The sequence below is a fragment of the Carcharodon carcharias genome, chromosome 10, assembly GCF_017639515.1.
Source record: "Carcharodon carcharias isolate sCarCar2 chromosome 10, sCarCar2.pri, whole genome shotgun sequence".
Taxonomy (NCBI): Eukaryota; Metazoa; Chordata; class Chondrichthyes; order Lamniformes; family Lamnidae; genus Carcharodon; species Carcharodon carcharias.
The window spans coordinates 31,599,304-31,619,354 of NC_054476.1; the positions used below are offsets into that span (position 1 = coordinate 31,599,304).

At 46.4% G+C, this 20,051-nt stretch overlaps 1 protein-coding gene across 1 annotated transcript in view; it reads right to left on the reverse strand.

The window, feature by feature from the left end:
* The window catches only part of LOC121282768, an 88,341-nt gene that overhangs the window by 8,929 nt on the left and 59,361 nt on the right, over positions 1-20,051 (reverse strand). The window contains exons 4-6 of the mRNA XM_041196534.1: positions 6,743-6,899; positions 6,495-6,640; positions 1,519-1,609 (exon numbers count right to left, since the gene is read on the reverse strand). Coding sequence (XP_041052468.1) covers positions 1,565-1,609; positions 6,495-6,640; positions 6,743-6,899 — 348 coding nt within the window. The 3' untranslated portion in view covers positions 1,519-1,564. The remainder of the gene's footprint in view (positions 1-1,518; positions 1,610-6,494; positions 6,641-6,742; positions 6,900-20,051) is intronic.

Below are 20,051 nucleotides of genomic sequence, written 5' to 3' on the forward strand. Positions count from 1 at the left end.
AGAGCAGATCCTGGTTATGAGCTTAAACAATCTCTGCTGATCTGTTGGCAAAGTTACAGCAGGGACAACTTTGGCTCAAGGGTCTGAATGGCCTATATAAATCCCTGAGGAAGATCAGTCCCCGATGAGTACAGTTTAACAAGGAATCTATGTATTGTACTTGCAACAAAACTCAAGAAACCAAGAGCTAACAAGAGCCGCTGGACACAACATCCTCCAATCTCCACCACTGGCGCACTGTGGCTGCAGTGCCAATAGGAGGCACAGGAGCAACTTGCCTTGGATTCTTCAACGAAATTCCACTCACCACAGTAACTGAGAAGGACATAAATAACATGATATGGGAACATTACCATCTCCAAGATCCCTTCCAGGTCACATGCCAGCCTGACTTGGACATAAATCCCTGTTCCTTCATCAATTCCAGGTCACATTCCTGGCATTCCATACCTAATGCCATTGTGGAAGCACTTTCAGCAGCAGTTCAGGAACAGGCACACCAAGGACAACTGAAGATGGTCAATGAATGCAGCCTTGCCAGCGATGCCTACACTGCATTAATTACTCTTTCAAAATACCATCAATAACTCAAAACTCACCACACCACTGGTTGCTTTAGCACAAAGAGCCAAATCAAACACAACATTTAAGAGCAAACTACATTGACTGTGAAGAAAAACATGTAAAAAGATAGCACTAGAGAGTAGGGAAATGGGAATTCAAGTAGGTAGTTTCAATAAGGAAGGGGTTAGTGCATTCCACTGGCATTGGCACCATCTGACAGATAGCCTTCTTCCCCAGTGAAATTTTACTGATCCTTTTGACTGGAAGATCATTGCAGCTGGGTTAATTAGTGCCGTTGGGGAAATAACAAGCTTTATGGCGGACTGCTTTTGAATGCAACCTGTAGGTCGGCCCAACAAAGATGATGCCACGTAATTAGAATTAATAGTGCAGCTGAGGCTTTTAGTATCAAGCCCATGAACTAGTGGAAGGGGACAGCATAAACATGCCCATAAATATCACGGATATGTGGAGTCAGAAGTCCAGCTCATTAAAAATCAATGCTTTGATTCAATGTCCTGAGGGCTGCTGGATTTACTCTTGCACTTTGATTAATCAGACTCATTTGACTGTCTGGGTGACGTTGCCAAGCTGTTGCAGCTGTTCCTTCGTGATCTGGTCGGAGACTGGATGTTGTTTAGTCTGTCCCCACTTTCTCTTGCCCTCATGGAAACTTTACCTCATCTGCACATGTGAAAGATCGACCAGCACTGGCACTCTATCAAAGGTATTAAAACATTCCTACTATGCCTTTGTGAGGCAATTTTCTTTAACAGGCCTGGAACCCAGAGCAGAGAGCAATCACCCCTTTTTCTTTCCTGAGCAGTATTTTTTTCTGACCTTCATTGATTTCAAAATTCCTGAACTTTTTGCTTTGGTTTCAAGGCTTCCACTTGCTACAGATGAAAGGCAGAATTTCAAATTTGTGCATAGCTTATATAATCTTCAACTCACCAAAACCCTGCCCGCTTCATTGGACCATCTGGACCTATCCAAAACTTCAATGGAGATTCCATTCACTTTCTTGCACTGTTGAAGTTGGCACCTATGAGACAGAATATTTCCTTGCCTTTATTACCAACATTGCACAAAATAAAGATTTTCCTTCCAACATTTACTTGTACACGTAGTATAAAAGGTCAACAGATGGTAAATGCTAATGTATGAAGTAGATGATGTACTACTAATATCAGTCAGTCATGTGTTAGACTTTCAAGAGACAGGTTGAAATCGTACCTCGGAGCAATGTGCCTACTCTGTAACCTTGTTTAGATGTAGTGCTACAATAAACAAGTGTTAAGCAAATACCAGAGTATGTCTACAGTCTGCCTACAAACCAAGTCCCACTCCTAGAGTCCAAGTTTCAGAACAGTACTGACCTGAATATACATTAGTTTATCACTGAGTAATGCTATAGGTACTATACTATAGTGGTTATATTTCTGGACTCACATTCATATTCAAATCCCATTGCAGCAGTTTGTGAATTTCAATTCAGTTTAAAAAAGAAATCGGTAAATAAAAAGCTGATAACTATATAAGTGGCTATGAAGCTGTTGGATAGTTATTAAAACCCCAACTGCTTCCCCTAAGACTTTCAGGGAAGAAATCGTCAGTCTGGCTTTTATATGAAAACTCTCTGTCTCTTCGATCAAAACCTTACATAAATTTAAAGACCTGTATTAGGTCACCTCCTCAGCCTTCCTTTTTCATGAGAAAAGAGATCCAGCCTGTTCATGCTTTCCTGAAAATATAATCTCACAGTTCTGGTATCATCCTTTTTTCCAGCCTGGAAGATTTGATCTAAATGGTAGCTGAACAGACTCGTACACTAAGGACATCAACGCAAAGATGCATTGCAAAGATCTCTCAGTTATTTACAATGTGCAGGAATGCCCCATTTCTATTGTGTGCTGGGGTTAAAATAGCAGGTGATTGTGGAACAAAAACAAAAAATGCTGGAAAAACTCGGCAGATCAAATAGCATCTGCGGAGAGAAAGACAGAGTCAACGTTTTGAGTCCGTATGACTCTTGACATAGGAACAGGTGAAGGCCATTCAGCCTGTCAAGCCTGCTCCACCATTCAATACAATCATGACTGATCAAACACTTCAATGCCTTTTACCTACGCTATCCCCATAACCCTTTACGTTATTGTTAATTTCCAGCATCTGCAGTATTTTGCCTTTACTGGGATCTAGATTGTGCTTTCTTTGTTCTCAAAAGGTGTGTTTACCCTACCACCATATCACTGATGTGATCTGAGCATTGACACTGAAGCTTAATCCAGAAGTGACAACCAACCTGACTCCAGAGTAGACTGAGACTCAGAATCCGGACTACTTTCACACTGTGTCCATTCAACACCACACAGGATATTTGAATTTCAGTCAGGATACTGGTTAATCTATGGGACAGGCTCCCTAGGGAGTTGGTGGAAGTAGTCAGTATTGGTTCATTACATACTTGGAGTACCATGCACAATTTTGGTCCCCTTATCTAAGGAAAGGTATATTTGCATTGGAGGCAGTACAGCAAAGGTTCACGAGTTTGGTTCCCAGGATGAAAGGGTTGTGTGGTATTGAGAGACTAGATTTTAGGGGAATAAGCGATCTCATTGAAACATACAAGGTTCCAAAGGGGCTTGATAGGGTAGACACAGAGGTTATTTCCCCAGGCTGGGGAACCTAGAACACCTAGAACCTAGAACACTTAGAACAGAGTTTCACTCAGAGGGTTACAAATCTTTGGAATTCTCTACCACAGTTAACGTTTCGTGTCCGTTCTTCAAAGCAGTATTTTGCTTTCAGCCTTACGGATGAAATCTGTTTGCTTAATTCCTAGCTGGGAAACAAGCCGAGGGCAGCAACAGGTTGTGGGGAATTGCTGATAAATTTTTGTTCAAAGTCTAAGAACATTTTCTGAAAGAAAGATCAAATGGAAGCACTCCCATGATTGAATTAGCGGGAGGGTTCTTAGATATGAAGGAAATAGTTCATTCACATACTTAGCATGAATGTATCTCATGTTCTTATCTGCCATGATATGCACCATTGTCCTGAATCACTGTCATTTATTTAACTGTCTATCTATCTGTACATCTCTCTCTATGCCTCTGATCTATCGATCATCTTTTTATTATTCATTCAAGGATGGCAGCATTGCTGGCAAGGCCAATATTTGTTGCTCATCCCCAACTGCCCTCAAGAAGATGGTGGTAAGTCATCTTCTTGAACCATGTGATAGGTACACTGACAGTGCTGTAAGGGAGGGAGTTCCAGGATTTTGACCCAGTGACAGTGATGGAATGGCTATATAGTTCCAAGTAAGGAAGGTATGTGCCTAGGTGCAAAACTTGCAGAAGGTGGTCTTCCCATCATGTGGTGGCCTTGTTCTTCTAGGTGATAGAGGTTGCAGGTTTGGAAAGTGTTGTCGAAGAAGTCTTGGCAAGTTTCTGAAGTGCATCATGTAGATGGTACATACTGCTACCACCGTGCAGCAGTAGTGGAAGGAGTGAATGTTTAAGGTAGTAGATGGGATGCTGATCAAGAGCTTTGCTTTGTCCTGGATAGTGTTGAGCTTCTTGAGTGTTGTTGGAGCACTGCAGATTTCCTTCCCTAAAGGACATTAGTGAACCAGATGGATTTTTATGACAATCGATGATAGTTTCATGATCACTATTACTGAGAATAGCTTTCACTTGTAGATTTATTAACTGAATTCAAATTCCACCAGCTGCCTTGGTGGGATTTGAACCCACGTCCCCACAGCATAAGCCTGGATAACCAATAGTGTCACATAATAGTGTAGCTTGCTGCACGCTACACAACCTGGTGCTACAATGGGTGGAGGACCTGGCTGAGGAGAAGATGCAGGTCTCCTCCGATGAGGGGGTCATCAAAGAGGATGATGGTGATGAGACCCTCGAAGTTGAGGATGTCAGTGATGAGGTCATCACACTGGCCAGATGAGGCAGGTACGCTTGGGAGACTCTCATAGCCACAAAATTCCTGAAGGATGATGACGACATGCAGTGAAAACAATCCTGACATCCTCACCTTGCATCTGTGAACGTTTGACTCCTGTGTGGCTGATGGCAGCACACATACCCTCAGTGCTCAGGCTCATGTCAGTACACTCAGTGCACAGGTTCATGACTGGGGAGATGGTGGCGTAGTGATAACGTTGCTGGACTAGTACTCCTGGATATCCAGGCTTATGCTCTGGGGACGTGGGTTCAAATCCCACCAAGGCAGCTGGTGGAATTTGAATTCAGTTAATAAATCTAGAAGTGAAAGCTATTCTCAGTAATAGTAATCATGAAACTATCATCGATTGTCATAAAAATCCATCTGGTTCACTAATGTCCTTTAGGGAATGAAATCTGCTGTCCTTACCTGTTTTGGCCTACATGTGATTCCAGACCCACAACAATGTGGTTGACTCTTAAGTAACCCTGAAATGGCCTTGCAAGACACTCAGTTCAAGGGCAATTAGGGATGGGCAACAAACACTGGCCTTGCCAAAGACAGCCGCATTCTGTGAAAGAATAAAGAAAAAAAAAGACACAACAGAGGCACTAGATTCCAGGAGGATGATGACAACATGCAGTGAGGACACTCCATAGATCTTCACGTTGCCTCTGTGAATGTCTGGCTGAAAGCAACTCGCTTGCGCTCTGTGATCAGGGCCATATCATGGAGATGCAGCTGTGAAACATTAAATGCACCTGACCCCTTCAGGAGCACAGCATCACCTGACACAGATACTGAAGAGATGGGGGGGCCAACCCCACCTCAAAAGTGCTGAGAGCACATAGAGGGAATGACGGAACTGCCCATGACATTCTGGCAGCAATGGCAAGCACTGTTGAGGGACAGGCATCAGTAATGTGTCCAGTAAGTGTGAAGCTGGATTATCACTTTGGTCTGAAGGTTATACACTGCACAGGAAAGAGGCCCTGGACTTAGACACCTGCGGTTATCTTGTGCAGGAACCAAGGTTTCACATCTGAGTGATATAAACACAGCTCATCTTGGCAATGAGCCATAGGCAAGGAGACATTGTTGAGAGTTTATATACAATATTGAACATTATGTACAAACGATTAACACCCATGCCCACGCAGTGGAACTACATATTCTTAAACTTCCTAACCCTGCTGCTATCTCATGGTGCTCCCCCGACATCCACAGAGGAGGCGGAGGCAGCCTGCTGACTGTGACACCCTGTCTGCGATAACCTTGGTGGATGACTGCTGGAAGGCCGAGACCTGGAGTGCCCTGGCCTGCTTTGGCTGCCCTGCTGTGGGTCAGCTGCACCCTCCTCAACCACTGGAGCTGGAGCTGCGCGGCCACAGGAAGAGGGAATTTGGATTGGCCGGACAGTTCCAGAGTCACCTGGGTGGATGGCCCCAGGGTATCGAGCTGCTGGTCCTCCTCCCTCTTGAGAAGGGGAAGCTGGAGTGAAGTCAAGCAGCCCTGCACCCCTTTCGTGTTGACACTGTTGGAGGCCAACTATGGCATCAGCGATGGGGTTCAGCCTGCACAGCAGTGCGTGACCAATGTCCTGGACCAAGGTCTCCATGGCGGCCGTCATCCTGCCAGTGTTGACCTTGGTGAGTTGGCATGCTGGCGCTATCACCCCAGACTGAAGGCGGACAGACTCCTCCATCGTCTCTTGCAATCTGAGGAGTGCACCAGACATCCCTTCCTGATGTTCCTGTGATTGTCTTTGCAGCTCCACCAACTGATTGGGGACTGAGTCAAGTTATTCATCATCTGACTCGGACTCAGCAGATTCCTTGCCTCCAGCAATGCTCCGAGTGCCAGCAACCAAGGCTATCCCTGCCTCTGCCTGCTGTGGAACAGATTGCGTGGTGTGCTTACCAGATTGTGATCCTGAGGCTACTCTACATCTAGATTCTCACCAAGGTGTGTGTCACTGCGTTGGTGGAGGGTGTGGGTGAGCACCATGACAGGTATTCAATGGTGCCGCCCTCAGGGATCTCATCCGAGGTATTCTCGGCGCTGCAGTTGGAGTCAAGGTCGCCTGAGGGTGACATGGCAGATGTGCCTAGGAAAGTGGAGAATATTCGTGCTTAGCAGCCATATTGAACACAGAACAGTGGATTCAGAGTAGCATTTAGAAAGGAATCATGTGGTGCAGGATCCTCACCTGGGTGTTTGCAACCACCCTCACCGTTGCCACAAGAACGGTTGACGTCCTCTCCAGCCAGCTCCAACGCGCAACTCCTGAACTGAGTGAGGACCCTGATGTCCGGCACTTCAGCCCCCATTTGGGACCTCTCCCAGCGACTGTGCACAATCTTGTCCTGCAGAAAGACAGATGGAGAGAGTGTGAGCAAGGTGAATGCCTAGTCAAATGAGAAGGATGCCAGGCATGCGCGTGCTGAGTGAAGCCATAGATGGGATGAGGAGGCTAACTCCAGAGGAGATGAGGCCAGTTGGAGATGTGAGGGTGTGTGTGAGAGACCGAGTGGTGATGTCCCTTGAGCTGGCACTGAATGAGATGCCAGTGAATGTGTCATGGGCTTGTGAGCGGGTGAGTTGAGATTGATGAGATGGTTGACTTACTCTGGCAGCACGGATGAGATTATTCATCCATTTTTTGCACTGGATGGCCGATTCCTTGTGTGTAGCGTTTGCACTGACCACCTTTGCCACCGCCTCCCAAGTCGGAGTGGTAAGACTGATGGGGTCCTGCGGCCAGCGTGGGGATAGAGGACATCATGGCAGGCCTCCACAGTGTACAGAGGTTTCCCAGGGATACATCAGTGAATCAGGAGGCTGCAATCTTCCTGACCTTTGGGGGCATGTCTTCAGCGGAGCAGTCCTGGGCTGTAAGCACTGAGAAACCTGTGCATGGCTGCATTTTAAATATGATGCCTGGCATGAGGATGCGGCGAGGTAACTGCGTGGCGAGCAAACTGGAGGCCTGCCGCCAATGATCTGCCGTATTTCCCTGACTTCAGAATTTATGAAGTGGGAAAGGGACGATATGGCACGAAAAACAGCCATTGTGGCCGGCAGGTAAAAGCTTTATCATGCCCACCATCGCAAAATTAGTGCAATTCTGGGATGATTCATGCTCATATCAAGCTGTTGATTGAGTAGTCCATGGGACAGCTCTCCCAATTTCAGAACTAGTCACCAAATGTTGGTCAGGAGGATTTTATTGGGCCAACTCAGCAAGGTGAATTCTTTGACCTTTCCATTGCAGTCTAATATAACCAAGTGACTTGCTAGGCTATTTCAGAGAGCAGTTAAGAATCAGCCACATTTCTGTGGGCATGGAGTTACATACAGACCAGACCAAGTAAGGGAGGCAGATTTCCTTCTCTAAAGGACATTAGTGAATCAGATGGGTTCCATGATGATCATTATCAATACTAGCTGTGCATTTGTCTTTCCATGTCTCGCATTTCAGCCATCCACAGATAGGCCAAGGTAAAGTGGGCTATCTTTTGTTCACATGGGAGAAGAAATTCAGGCATGCTTGCTTTTGGGATGTGTGTTGGAGGGTACACTCCTTGCAGAGTGAAACAGCAGTCCACATTCTTCCAATATGGGCTCAGGGGTGAACACTCCTGTTTCTTGTGGCTCCACTTTCAGGGAAGCAAATGTGAAAAAACTTAACCTTTTGGTAGCGGGCAATGCCATGGTTTGATTTCATTGAGCACAGCTTACGCTGGCTAACTCAGAGCAAAGCAACCTGGCAAAGAGGCTAGAGCCTGCTTCAGGAATAGGCCTTGGACATCACTTTACAACGGAGGAAGTGAGAGGCGTCTGATATTCATCCTGACATAAATGTCTCGGGGTGTGGGACTCAACCCCAACTACTTCTTGGCTCAAGAGTGCTACCCACTGAACCTCCCTGTTAACAGTGACAGTGTCTTGCCACATGGCCATAGGAGACATCTGTAAGATGTGAATCAAAGACAAGAGTAAGGTGGGAATCTAAGCTCGTAAGAATCTGTGATATGCAGCAATATCCACCATTAACACTGAGTGCACTGCAGCCAAGTGTCAACAAGGTATAGTCTCAGATTTCAGGAAATATGCAATTTCTGCAACCCCCACCTTTAGTGATTTATGATGTTGGCCCCGAGACCATTTTCCTAAATTCCCTCCTGCTTTAAAACATAATTAATCACAATGCTTAACTGTGCTGCAAAAATAAATGAAAGAAGTGCTTGTTTGAAAGCATGCCTGATGGCTACCATTCCAATTCCAGACATTAATACAGCAGATTTTCTTCAGCTGCAGAAGCTGGTCTTGTATCAAGGAACATGAGCAACATGAGATTAGAGGCTCGCTCTTGGAATGGTCGAATGATACCTCACACCATTATTGGCCACCTCACCTCAGGGTTTTCCAAGCCATTGGGCTGGGATAGATAATCAAATGGTGTGTGCAATACTATAGATTCAATCCTAAGGGAAGTGGAAACCCAACCATTAAATAACAGGCTGTAACGTTAGATTGATGTGCTGGCCATTTGCTTAATTCCCAATGGAAGTCTGGCAGAAATTTCACTGAACTTTTTTCTTTGGCATTTCTGTTATGATTAATAGCATTCCGCAATTTCTCAGTGAGCCAGAAAGGGCTGCAAATTGTTCATGATCTCTTGAAAGGAGAAGGGTTGATGAGCCAAGTGCCCCTTTCATATCAGGCAGGCTGTACAACAAGTTTATCCACTACCATTTGCACAGCTTCACCTCATCTGCTGCTGAAACTACCATCCATGTCTTCGGTACCTGTAGGCTTCACGATTCTAATGCATTCAAACCTCCATAAACTGAAGCCCATCCAAAATTCTGTTACCCATTTCCTAACTCATGCTCAGTTCACCCACTGTCCCTTTGCTTGCTGACATACATTGGTTTCCAGTTAAGCAATACCTCAATTTTAAAATTCTCATCTTCGTTTTCAAATCCCTCATACTCTCACTCCTTCCCATCTCTGTAATCTCCTTCAACCCTACAATCTTCCGCAACATCTGTGCTCCTTCAAATCTAGCCTCTTGAGCATTCCTAATTTCCAGCGCTCCACCATTTGTGACGATGCCTTCAGCTGCATGGGCCCTAAGCTCTGAAATTCTCTTCCTGAAGTTCCCAACCCACTACCTCTGTCTGTTCCTTTAAGCTGCTCCTTAATACCTACCTTTTTGGCAAGCTTTTGGTCATCTGCCCTATTACCTCCTTACGTGGCTCAGTGAAAAACTTTCTTTGATAACCCTCCTAAAGTACCTTGGGGTGTTTTATTGTATTAAAAATACTATATAAGTGCAAATTATTGTTGGTTCTGTGAAGTTACTGCCAGGAATTCCCTTGACCTCACTTTCACTTTTCAAGAATTTTTCATGAGAGACTAAAGGCAGAATCATCCCAGATTTGCACTAAGTGCAGTAGCGGATGGGCAAAATTAATTTTTACCCGCAGGCCGTGATGGTTGGTTTTCATGCCTTATCATCCTAAACCTGCCACATTATTTCTGCACTCCAGGGAATGATGGTGGGTGGGGTCTCATTCGCCTGTCCACCATCACCCCATCGGTACATCACTCTGGGTGCCATGTTTAAAGTCCAGCCGCTAGCACACATCTCAGTGCTTCCAGCTCACCACTGCTGCATGGAAGACATGGCCCTGAAATTGAAGAAGACCGTAGCCTCCAGGTTCAGCAGCACGTCCTTCAAGCACGTTTTGGATGCCGCAGAGGCTCGCCGGGATGTCCTCTACCCCTGCTCTGGCCACAGGATGGGCAGCAACAGCAATAACCCAGCTTGGGAGGTGGTGGCAGGGGTGGCCAGTGCCAATGCCCTTCAAAAGAGGACATCCACCCAGAGCTGCAAGAGGATGAATGATCTCCTCCGTTCCACCAGGGTAAGTTACGCTTCTCATCATCCTCAACTCACACACTCACAAGCCCATCACACATCCACAGGGCCCTCACTTACTGCTGGTTCAAGGGACATCACCACACAGCAGGACCCTGAAAGCAAGCCAGGGGCCTGCAAGTTTCGGCCTTCCAAAGGACACCCGCCAAGGTCATCACAGACAGGGTGTCGCAGTCAGCAGGCTGTCTCCACCTCCGCTGTGGATGTCCAGTGGCACCAAGGCTTAGTGGCAGGGTTAGGAAAGCTAATGGCATTTGGTTGCACAGCCTGGGCATGGGTGTTAATCACTTGTACATACTGTTCACTATTGTCAATAAACTCCCAAGAATGTCTCCCTGCCTGTGGCTCCTTGTTCTGTTGAGCAGTGTTCTTGCCACTCAGATGTGAAACATTTCTGTACAAAATAAAGACAAATGTCTCAGCCCAGGGCCTCTTCCCTGTGCTCAGTTCAGCCTTCAGGCCATAGTGATGGTCTGGCCTCCCATTCCCTGGAAACATTACTGATGCCTGCACCTCGACGGTGTTGGTCATTGCTGCCAGAACGTAGTGGACAGGCGCCACAGAGTTCTCTCATTCTTTTGCTGTACTGTCAGCACCTTTTAAGGTAGGGCTGGTCCCCATCTCTTCAGCATCTTTGACCACTGATGCTGTGCTTCTGAAGGGCTCAGGTGCTGAAGGTGGACAAAGGATCAGATGCTTCTAAAGTTTCATGGCTGCATCTCTGAGATGGCCCTGATCACAGAGCGCAAACAATTTGCCCTCAGCCTGACAGGATTCAGACATTCTCAGAGGCTGTGTGAAGATCTATGGAGTGTCCTCACTGCATGTTGTCATCATCCTTCTGCGATCAAGCGACTATTAGGGCCTCCATTGCATTTCCATGACAGGAGCATTATCACAGAGGGTATTCACGTTGCGATAATCCAGATTGGAGTCAAACGTTCACAGATGTGGTGTGAGGATGTATGGGATTACGTCACTGCATGTCGTCATCATCCTCCACAAATCTAGCAGCTATGAGGGCCTCCTGAGTGCACCTGCCTCATCTGGCCAGTACGAAGGACTCATCCTGCCATCATCACCTCCAAGGATCTCCTCACCCTCATCCCTGTCGGCATCCTTCTCATCGGAGGAGATCTGCAGCTCCTCTATCTCCTCCTCAGCCACCTCATCTCCCTGATGCCGCACCAGGTTGTAATGGGCACAGCAATGAAGACGGTGCGTGACACCCTTTGTGGACTATATTGCAGGGCTCCACCTGACCAGTCCAGGCACTGGAACCTCATCTTCAGCATCTCAATTGTCTGCTCCACCAAGTTACGAGCTGCAGCATGAGCCTCATTATACCGTCGCTCTGTTGCAGTCTGAGGCCGCTGCACAGGTGTCATCAGCCACGGCCTCTGTGGGTAGCCCTTGTCCCTGAGGAGCCAACCCTGCAGCCTCTCTGGACCCTGGAAGACTTCATGGATCTGTGACCAACTGAAGATGTTGGGGTCGTGCACACTCCCTGGAAACCGTAAACACACCTGCAGGATGCATTTCTGGTGGTCACACACCAGCTGCACATTCAACGAATGGAACCCCTTGTGCTTGATGTAGTTCACCGTGTATTGTGATGGAGACCTGAGCACCACGTGAGTGCAGTTGATCGCACCCTGCACCTGTGGGAAAGCCGAGGTCTGGGTGAATCCAATCGCTCTTGCATCCTAGACATGCGCAGTCTTCAGTGACACTGATTCTCGGTCACCTGCAGGAACATTAGGCAGCGTCTACAGACCCTGGGTGTCGCTAGGCACCAACCAGCAATGGCTCGCTGTGATTCTTTGGTGGTGTGTGCGGGTGCCCAGCCATCACTTCTTCCTGAGGTTCCTGCTTCCACCTCTGCATAGCCAGGAGCCTCGATTGCTCCCTCCTCCATCGTCTTTGCTCTCTGTAGGCCATCAGGCTTACAGCTAGTTCACCAGGCTGCATGATCCTCCTACATAGACCCCCTGCAGCATGGAAGAGAGAGACACATGCGTTAGCATGGGTGTACTAGGAACCTGTTCTGGTTAAGTGAGAAGGCCACTTAATGATTCCTGGAGAGTGCTGGCTACCACTTGGATGGTCAGAGATTAGTGCACTGCATAGCTGCCCGAAACCCCACCACCTCTGCCCCAGTCCACCCAACCCGATAGGGGCAGATTTTCCCATTGAACTCCATGCTGTGCTCTCAGCTCAGGCCCAGGCATTCTCCCAACTCACGCTGCAAGACTACACTGTCAGCTTGAACCATCGGGAAAACTGGTCCAAATCGGGATGCTGACATTGCAAGGAGCTGTGAGTACCTCCAGCAGTGACTGCTCCATGGCCAGCTTTAGAGAGCAGATTGTACAACACGCGCAGTCATCCAACTGTTCTGCCTTCCACTAAAATGCTCATGATTTTGCAGGTTCTGCGGCATTGAGTAGGGGGTGGGGAGGAGGGGGGCATGGCATTGAAAAACTTTGGAGCATTTGGTGGCACTTTAATGCGTCTGCATTGTTTGAGTGGCCAGATAAGCTAGAGGCCCAACTCCAATCATATCAAAAACAAAAACAGAATTACCTGGAAAAACTCAGCAGGTCTGGCAGCATCGGCGGAGAAGAAAAGAGTTGACGTTTCGAGTCCTCATGACCCTTCGACAGAACTTGAGTTCGAGTCCAAGAAACAGTTGAAATATAAGCTGGTTTAAGGTGTGTGTGTGGGGGGGCGGAGAGAGAGAGAGAGAGAGAGAGAAGTGGAGTGGGGGTGTGGTTGTAGGGACAAACAAGCAGTGATAGAAGCAGATCATCAAAAGATGTCAACAACAATAGTACAAAAGAACACATAGGCGTTAATGTTAAAGTTGGTGATATTATCTAAACGAATGTGCTAATTAAGAATGGATGGTAGGGCACTCAAGGTATAGCTCTAGTGGGGGTGGGGAGAGCATAAAAGATTTTTTAAAAATTTAAAAAAAAATTCACCAACACCAACACCCATCTAGGACCCTCCACCCCTGTCCCAACAACTCATCAACACCAACACCCATCTAGGACCCTCCACCCCGACCTGTCCCTCCGTCCCCACCCCATCTTCCAATCCCAACTCCAGCCGTGTATTCACTATACCCCCTGACCTTCCCCTCTCCGATGCTGAATGTTCAGTGCTCAGCAAAGGACTTAGTTTCATACCCTTACGCCCTCACCTCAATGAATTCCGGGCTCGGCATAATGCTGAACTCTTCTTCCGCCGTCTTCGTCTCCGGGCTCACTTCTTTGGGCAGGAGTCCTCTCCCAGTTCAACGGATCCTTTTACCCATCTCCAATATTCTCCCTCCACCTGGACCCCTCCCTCTGGATTCTTACCTTCTCTTGATCTTTTCATTGAGAACTGTCGGCGCGACATTAGTCGTCTCAATTTCTCTGCTCCTCTCACCCATTCTAACCTGTCTCTCTCTGAACTTACTGCACTCCATTCTCTCAGGTCCAACCCTGACATTGTCATCAAACCCGCTGACAAGGGTGGTGCTGTTGTTGTCTGGCGCACTGACCTCTACATCGCGGAGGCTGAGCGTCAACTTGCAGACACTTCCTCCTACCTCTCCCTGGACCATGACCCCACCACTGAACATCAAGCCATTGTTTCCAGGACTGTCACTGACCTCATCTCCTCTGGGGATCTTCCTCCCACAGCTTCCAACCTCATAGTTGCCCAACCTCGGACGGCCCGCTTCTACCTCCTACCCAAAATCCACAAACAGAACTGCCCCGGTAGACCGATCGTCTCAGCTTGCTCCTGCCCCACAGAACTCATTTCTCGTTATCTTGACTCCCTTCTCTCTCCCCTTGTCCAGTCCCTTCCCACCTACATCCGTGATTCCTCTGACACCTTACATCACATCAACAATTTCCAGTTCCCTGGCCCCAACCGCTTTGTCTTCACCATGGACGTCCAATCCCTCTACACCTCCATCCCCCACCAGGATGGTCTGAGGGCCCTTAGCTTCTTCCTCGAACAGAGGCCCGAACAATCCCCATCCACCACTACTCTCCTCCGTCTGGCTGAACTTGTTCTCACGCTGAACAATTTCTCCTTCAACTCCTCTCACTTCCTCCAAATAAAAGGTGTGGCCATGGGTACCCGCATGGGCCCGGCTATGCCTGTCTCTTTATGGGGTATGTGGAACATTCCTTGTTACAGTCCTACTCTGGCCCCCTTCCACAACTCTTTCTCCGGTACATCGATGATTACTTCGGTGCCGCTTCATGCTCTCGTCGGGACTTGGAAAAATTTATTAATTTTGCTTCCAATCTCCACCCCTCCATCATTTTCATGTGGTCCATCTCTGACACTTCCCTTCCCTTCCTTGACCTCTCTGTCTCAATCTCTGGTGATAGACTGTCCACCAATATCCATTACAAACCCACCGACTCCCACAGCTATCTCGACTACAGCTCCTCACACCCTGCTTCCTGTAAGGACTCCATCCCATTCTCTCAGTTCCTTCGCCTCCGTCGCATCTGTTCCGATGATGTTACCTTCAAAAACAGTTCCTCTGACATGTCCTCCTTCTTCCTTAACCGAGGTTTTCCACTCACGGTCGTTGACAGGGCCCTCAAACGTGTCCGGCCCATCTCCCGCGCATCCGCCCTCACGCCTTCTCCTCCCTCCCGGAAACATGATAGGGTCCCCCTTGTCCTCACTTATCACCCCACCAGCCTCCGCATTCAAAGGATCATCCTCCGCCATTTCCGCCAACTCCAGCATGATGCCACCACCAAACACATCTTCCCTTCACCCCCCCCTATCGGCATTCCGTAGGGATCGCTCCCTCCAGGACACCCTGGTCCACTCCTCCATCAGCCCCTACTCCTCAACCCCCTCCTATGGCAACACCCCACGCCCACGCAAAAAATGCAACACCTGCCCCTTCACTTCCTCTCTCCTCACCGTCCAAGGACCCAAACACTCCTTTCAAGTGAAGCAGCATTTCACTTGCATTTCCCCCAACTTAGTCTACTGCATTCATTGCTCCCAATGTGGTCTCCTCTACACTGGAGAGACCAAACGTAAATTGGGCGACCGCTTTGCAGAACACCTGCAATCTGTCCGCAAGAATGACCCAAACCTCCCTGTCGCTTGCCATTTTAACACTCCACCCTGCTCTCTTGCCCACATATCTGTCCTTGGCTTGCTACATTGTTCCAGAGAAGCCCAACGCAAACTGGAGGAACAACACCTATCTTCCGACTAGGCACTTTACAGCCTTCCAGACTGAATATTGAATTCAACAACTTTAGGTCATGAGCTCCCACCCCCATCCCCACCCCCTTTCTGTTTCCCCCTTCCTTTTTTTTTCTTCTCCAATAAATTATAAAGTTTTTCCTTTTCCCACCTATTTCCATTATTTTTGAAAAAAAAAAATTTTTTTTTTTAAATTATTTTTTAAATTTTTAAAAAATCTTTTATGCTCTCCCCACCCCCACTAGAGCTATACCTTGAGTGCCCTACCATCCATTCTTAATTAGCACATTCGTTTAGATAATATCACCAACTTTAACTTTAACACCTATGTGTTCTTTTGTACTATTGTCGTTGACATCTTTTGATGATCTGCTTCTATCACTGCTTGTTTGTCCCTACAACCACACCCCCATTCTACTTCTCTCTCTCTCTCTCTCTCTCCGACACACACACCTTAAACCAGCTTATATTTCAACTCTTTCTTGGACTCGAACTCAAGTTCTGTCGAAGGGTCATGAGGACTCGAAACGTCAACTCTTTTCTTCTCCGCCGATGCTGCCAGACCTGCTGAGTTTTTCCAGGTAATTCTGTTTTTGTTTTTGTTTTGGATTTCCAGCATCTGCAGTTTTTTTGTTTTTATCCAATCATATCAACATGGCTGCATCTGAACTGTCTCAGTTGCAGAGGAATGGTCACTTTATACAGGTTTCCCTAAAGCATGGCCGCTTCCTTCACCCAGCCTACCCTCCATCCCGAATACTCATGTGCTATATTCAATGGCAGGGCTGCCCTTGCATCCTTCCCACAAGCTGCCTCTATGGCAGGGCTGCCCTTAACCCCATGCCCCCAGCGCCCCTCAAGCTTGAAGTCCAAATGGCGACCCTGGCGAGCGCTGCACAACCTTACTGTATGTTCACCCCTCAAAGTACAGGCTGCCACATGCACATCGCTTAAGTGCTGTTGTGAAACACGTCGGCATGCTTTCCTGTCGACATGGACGGACAATCCTGGGGGGGAATCGATTCCAGCGGGCTGGCCTGATAATGATATGCTGATGTATTACAATGAGGTTTCCGACGTCTGAGGCAGGAAATGTGGTCCTTTGTCGGCGGGCTGAGTGGACAATCACGAACTGGTTTCTTACCGTTGAAAAACCAATCATGCCATATTGTTCACTCATGCCACCAAACACGCCCGACACTGGCAAGCACAGAAAATTCCACACTAATGTAATGCCCAAGATGTTACTCAGCTATGGTTTCCTATCCCTACTGCTTGGCATACATTATTTTTCAATTAAATACACGGAGTTATGTTACTTTTATTGTTATTCATTCTTGAAATGCGGATGTCATTGGCAAGGCCCAGCATTTATTGTCCATCCCTAACTGCCCTTGAGAAAGTGGTGGTGAGCCTTCTTCTAGAAGCGCTGCAGTCTGTGTGTTGAAGGTACTCCCCAGAGTGCTGTTAGGAAGGGAGTTCTTGGATTTTGACCCAACGACAGCAAAGGAACTGCCAATATATGTCCAGGCCAAGATACTGTGTTACCTAGGAGGGGAACATGCAGGTAGTGGTGTTCCCATTGCACCTGCTGCCCTTGTCCTACTAGGTGGTAGAGGTTGTGGATTATGAGGTTTAGCAGCTGATTTGACCTGCCCTCTTTAAGACCACCCTGTAGCTGTTTAAGGTTAGGCATTGTAACTGCTTTAAATTGCAGTCTGTCAGTGGCTAGTCTTGCTCCTTCTTTAATTATTTTTACATCTCACAATATATTAGACTTTGACGTGAGTTTCTAGAGCATTATATCTGGTGTAGTAAGTAAATCTAGAGTGTGACGATAGTGTTAATAGACAGAGATTAATATCCTGACAAAAATATTCATCAAGAGTGCCTGACAAATCCTTAACATTTCACCTTAACGCCTCGTCAAGGAACTATCTTGGGTCTATCGCTCTGTTTATGCCTGGAAGGTAAATTTGACTCATTAAGCTGTTTTACATCAGTGAGTTTGGATTGCATTACCATTTACACTACCTAGCTCCCATCAGGATCTGAAGAAGTCACTGGGTAAATTAATTAACCCCTTCTGACCAATTATTAAAGTAGATAGACAACAGAGGTAGAACTAGGAATGATGTTTGGCTGAGAGAGTTTGAGGAGCTAGGGACCAAATTAAAATGCAGAACCTCCACAGGTAATAATCTCTGTGCCATTTCCAAATTGGCACCAGGATTAACAGATTAGCAGGTTAAATGTGTGGCTAAAAGAGTGGTATGTGAGGCAAGAATTTTGATTCCTGGAGCACTGGCACCATTTTGGAGAAAGAGGAAGCTGTTCCATTGGAATGAGCTGTACCTAAACTAGACTGGGACTGGTGATCTGACAAATCATATAACTAGGACTGTAGAAATGGCTTTCAGTTAATAAAGGTGGGGAAGGGGGTGATGGGATTCAGGGAAGAGCAAATTTGAAAGCAATATGAGAAAAATCAAGAGCTAGCACATTAGCAGTTTGAATAAAAATAAGCAGAGCAGGTCAGAAAGAAACAGTGAGTTTAAAAAGCTAATGACCATTACTGACATCAAGGAAAAAAAAGGAAAAAAATTAAAGCTATAGGCCATTATATCTAAATGTGCAAAGTATTTGCAATAAAATACATGAAGTAATAATACAGCTGGAAATATCTCTTTTTAAACTAAGGTGGCTTTAAGATGAGGGATTGGAGAAAGGAGGAGTAGAGGGAAAGGATCCCAGCTGAAAGAATCAAGATTTAGAATGAGTTTGGGTGGAGCCAACAATGGGTGGCAAACAGCTGTTGGGAGTAGTTTACAAGCCCTGCCAAACAGTAGTGTCAGGGTTTTTGTTAAATGTTTTGTTTGTTTGAAGATTTTTGGTTTAATTATTTGCCCTCTCCTTTACATTCACAGTACCTTTTAATCTGACAACTGAGTCCAATTTGAGGACATACAGGAGGTGATCTTTAGATCATTTCTCTTACAATATGTTCCTTCATAACAATCGATTGTTACCAACAAAGTACAATGGCGAAAATGTAATAGTGGCAACAACAACAATATATAATTATATGGATAATAAAATAGCCCAAGGATCTTACAGGTGTGACATTGAGTCACGTAAGGAGACATTAGGACAGATGACCAAAAGGTTGGTCAGAGGGAAGTGTTTCAGTAAGAACATGTAACTCTACAAAACTTTTAATATATTTGAAATGATTTCTTACGGTATTGCACATATAGATAAGTTTAAATTTAAACGAAAGCGACTGCTTTCCAATTGCCAAATTGCAATGGGTGCCCAATTTGGAAGGCCCAAAATTGGGCCTTAGGCCATTATGGGCCAGGTCACTCATTTGAAATAAAAGATTTTGAGCCTTCGCTGGCTCCAGCCTGAAATTAATCCTGGATAGAGGTTGTGCAGCAGTAACAGATGGCAGAATGTGGGGGTCGGTCGGGGGTTGGGGGGGGGTGGGGGGAGTCGGTGGGCAGCAGTGAACTTGTGGGGTGGAGTGGAGATTGTGATCCCTATACTGTGGAGTTGGAAGGGAGCACTCCTGCCCCCTCCTGGCTCCACAGCAATTATTTTCCTTGTATTTTCCTTAAAAAATCCTTGCCATTTGGTGGTGGTTGCTGATAGCAACCACTGAAGAAACGCAAAGGAAGCAAACTACGTTTATGAATTTCAATGAGTGAGTCTAAAACAAGCCTCAGGCCACCTGTTTACATATGTAAGGGGACTACTGTCTGGTTTAGATGGCAATCCAATATTGGGTCGATGGTCTTTCAGGCATCTGTTGGACATGAGCCCTCACATTTATTCTATTTTGTGTCCTTTAAAACAGGCAAAATGTGGTCCAATTTTTACCCCAGGAAGTCAATGCCAACTATATCCTGTTTGGAGCAAGCGATGGGGGTATGTGGAATAATAGGACTAAGACATGCAAATGTATGCATGTGTAATATACTGTATTAAAAATCTTCCATGTCTGCACACCTCCTGTCAATCTTTCTTGTTATAAAACCCTATCCATCTGTATAATTAAAACTGTCAATGTAAACTAGAAGCATGGTCCCACTGGTGGGAAGGGTTCATTACAAGTGTGACATGTTTACATGGGCAGGTACTGTTATAAGTGTGAGCATAGGAATTTATAAGGAAAACAAATAACAGAGAGTGCACACTTGTTTAAGATTGGTAATATACCATTGAAACATACATATACAGAAGATATGTAAGGCATGTAAAGATCTAAGCCTGTAAGCCTACAATGCTGTGAAGAAACAAGTTGAAAGGAACCACATTT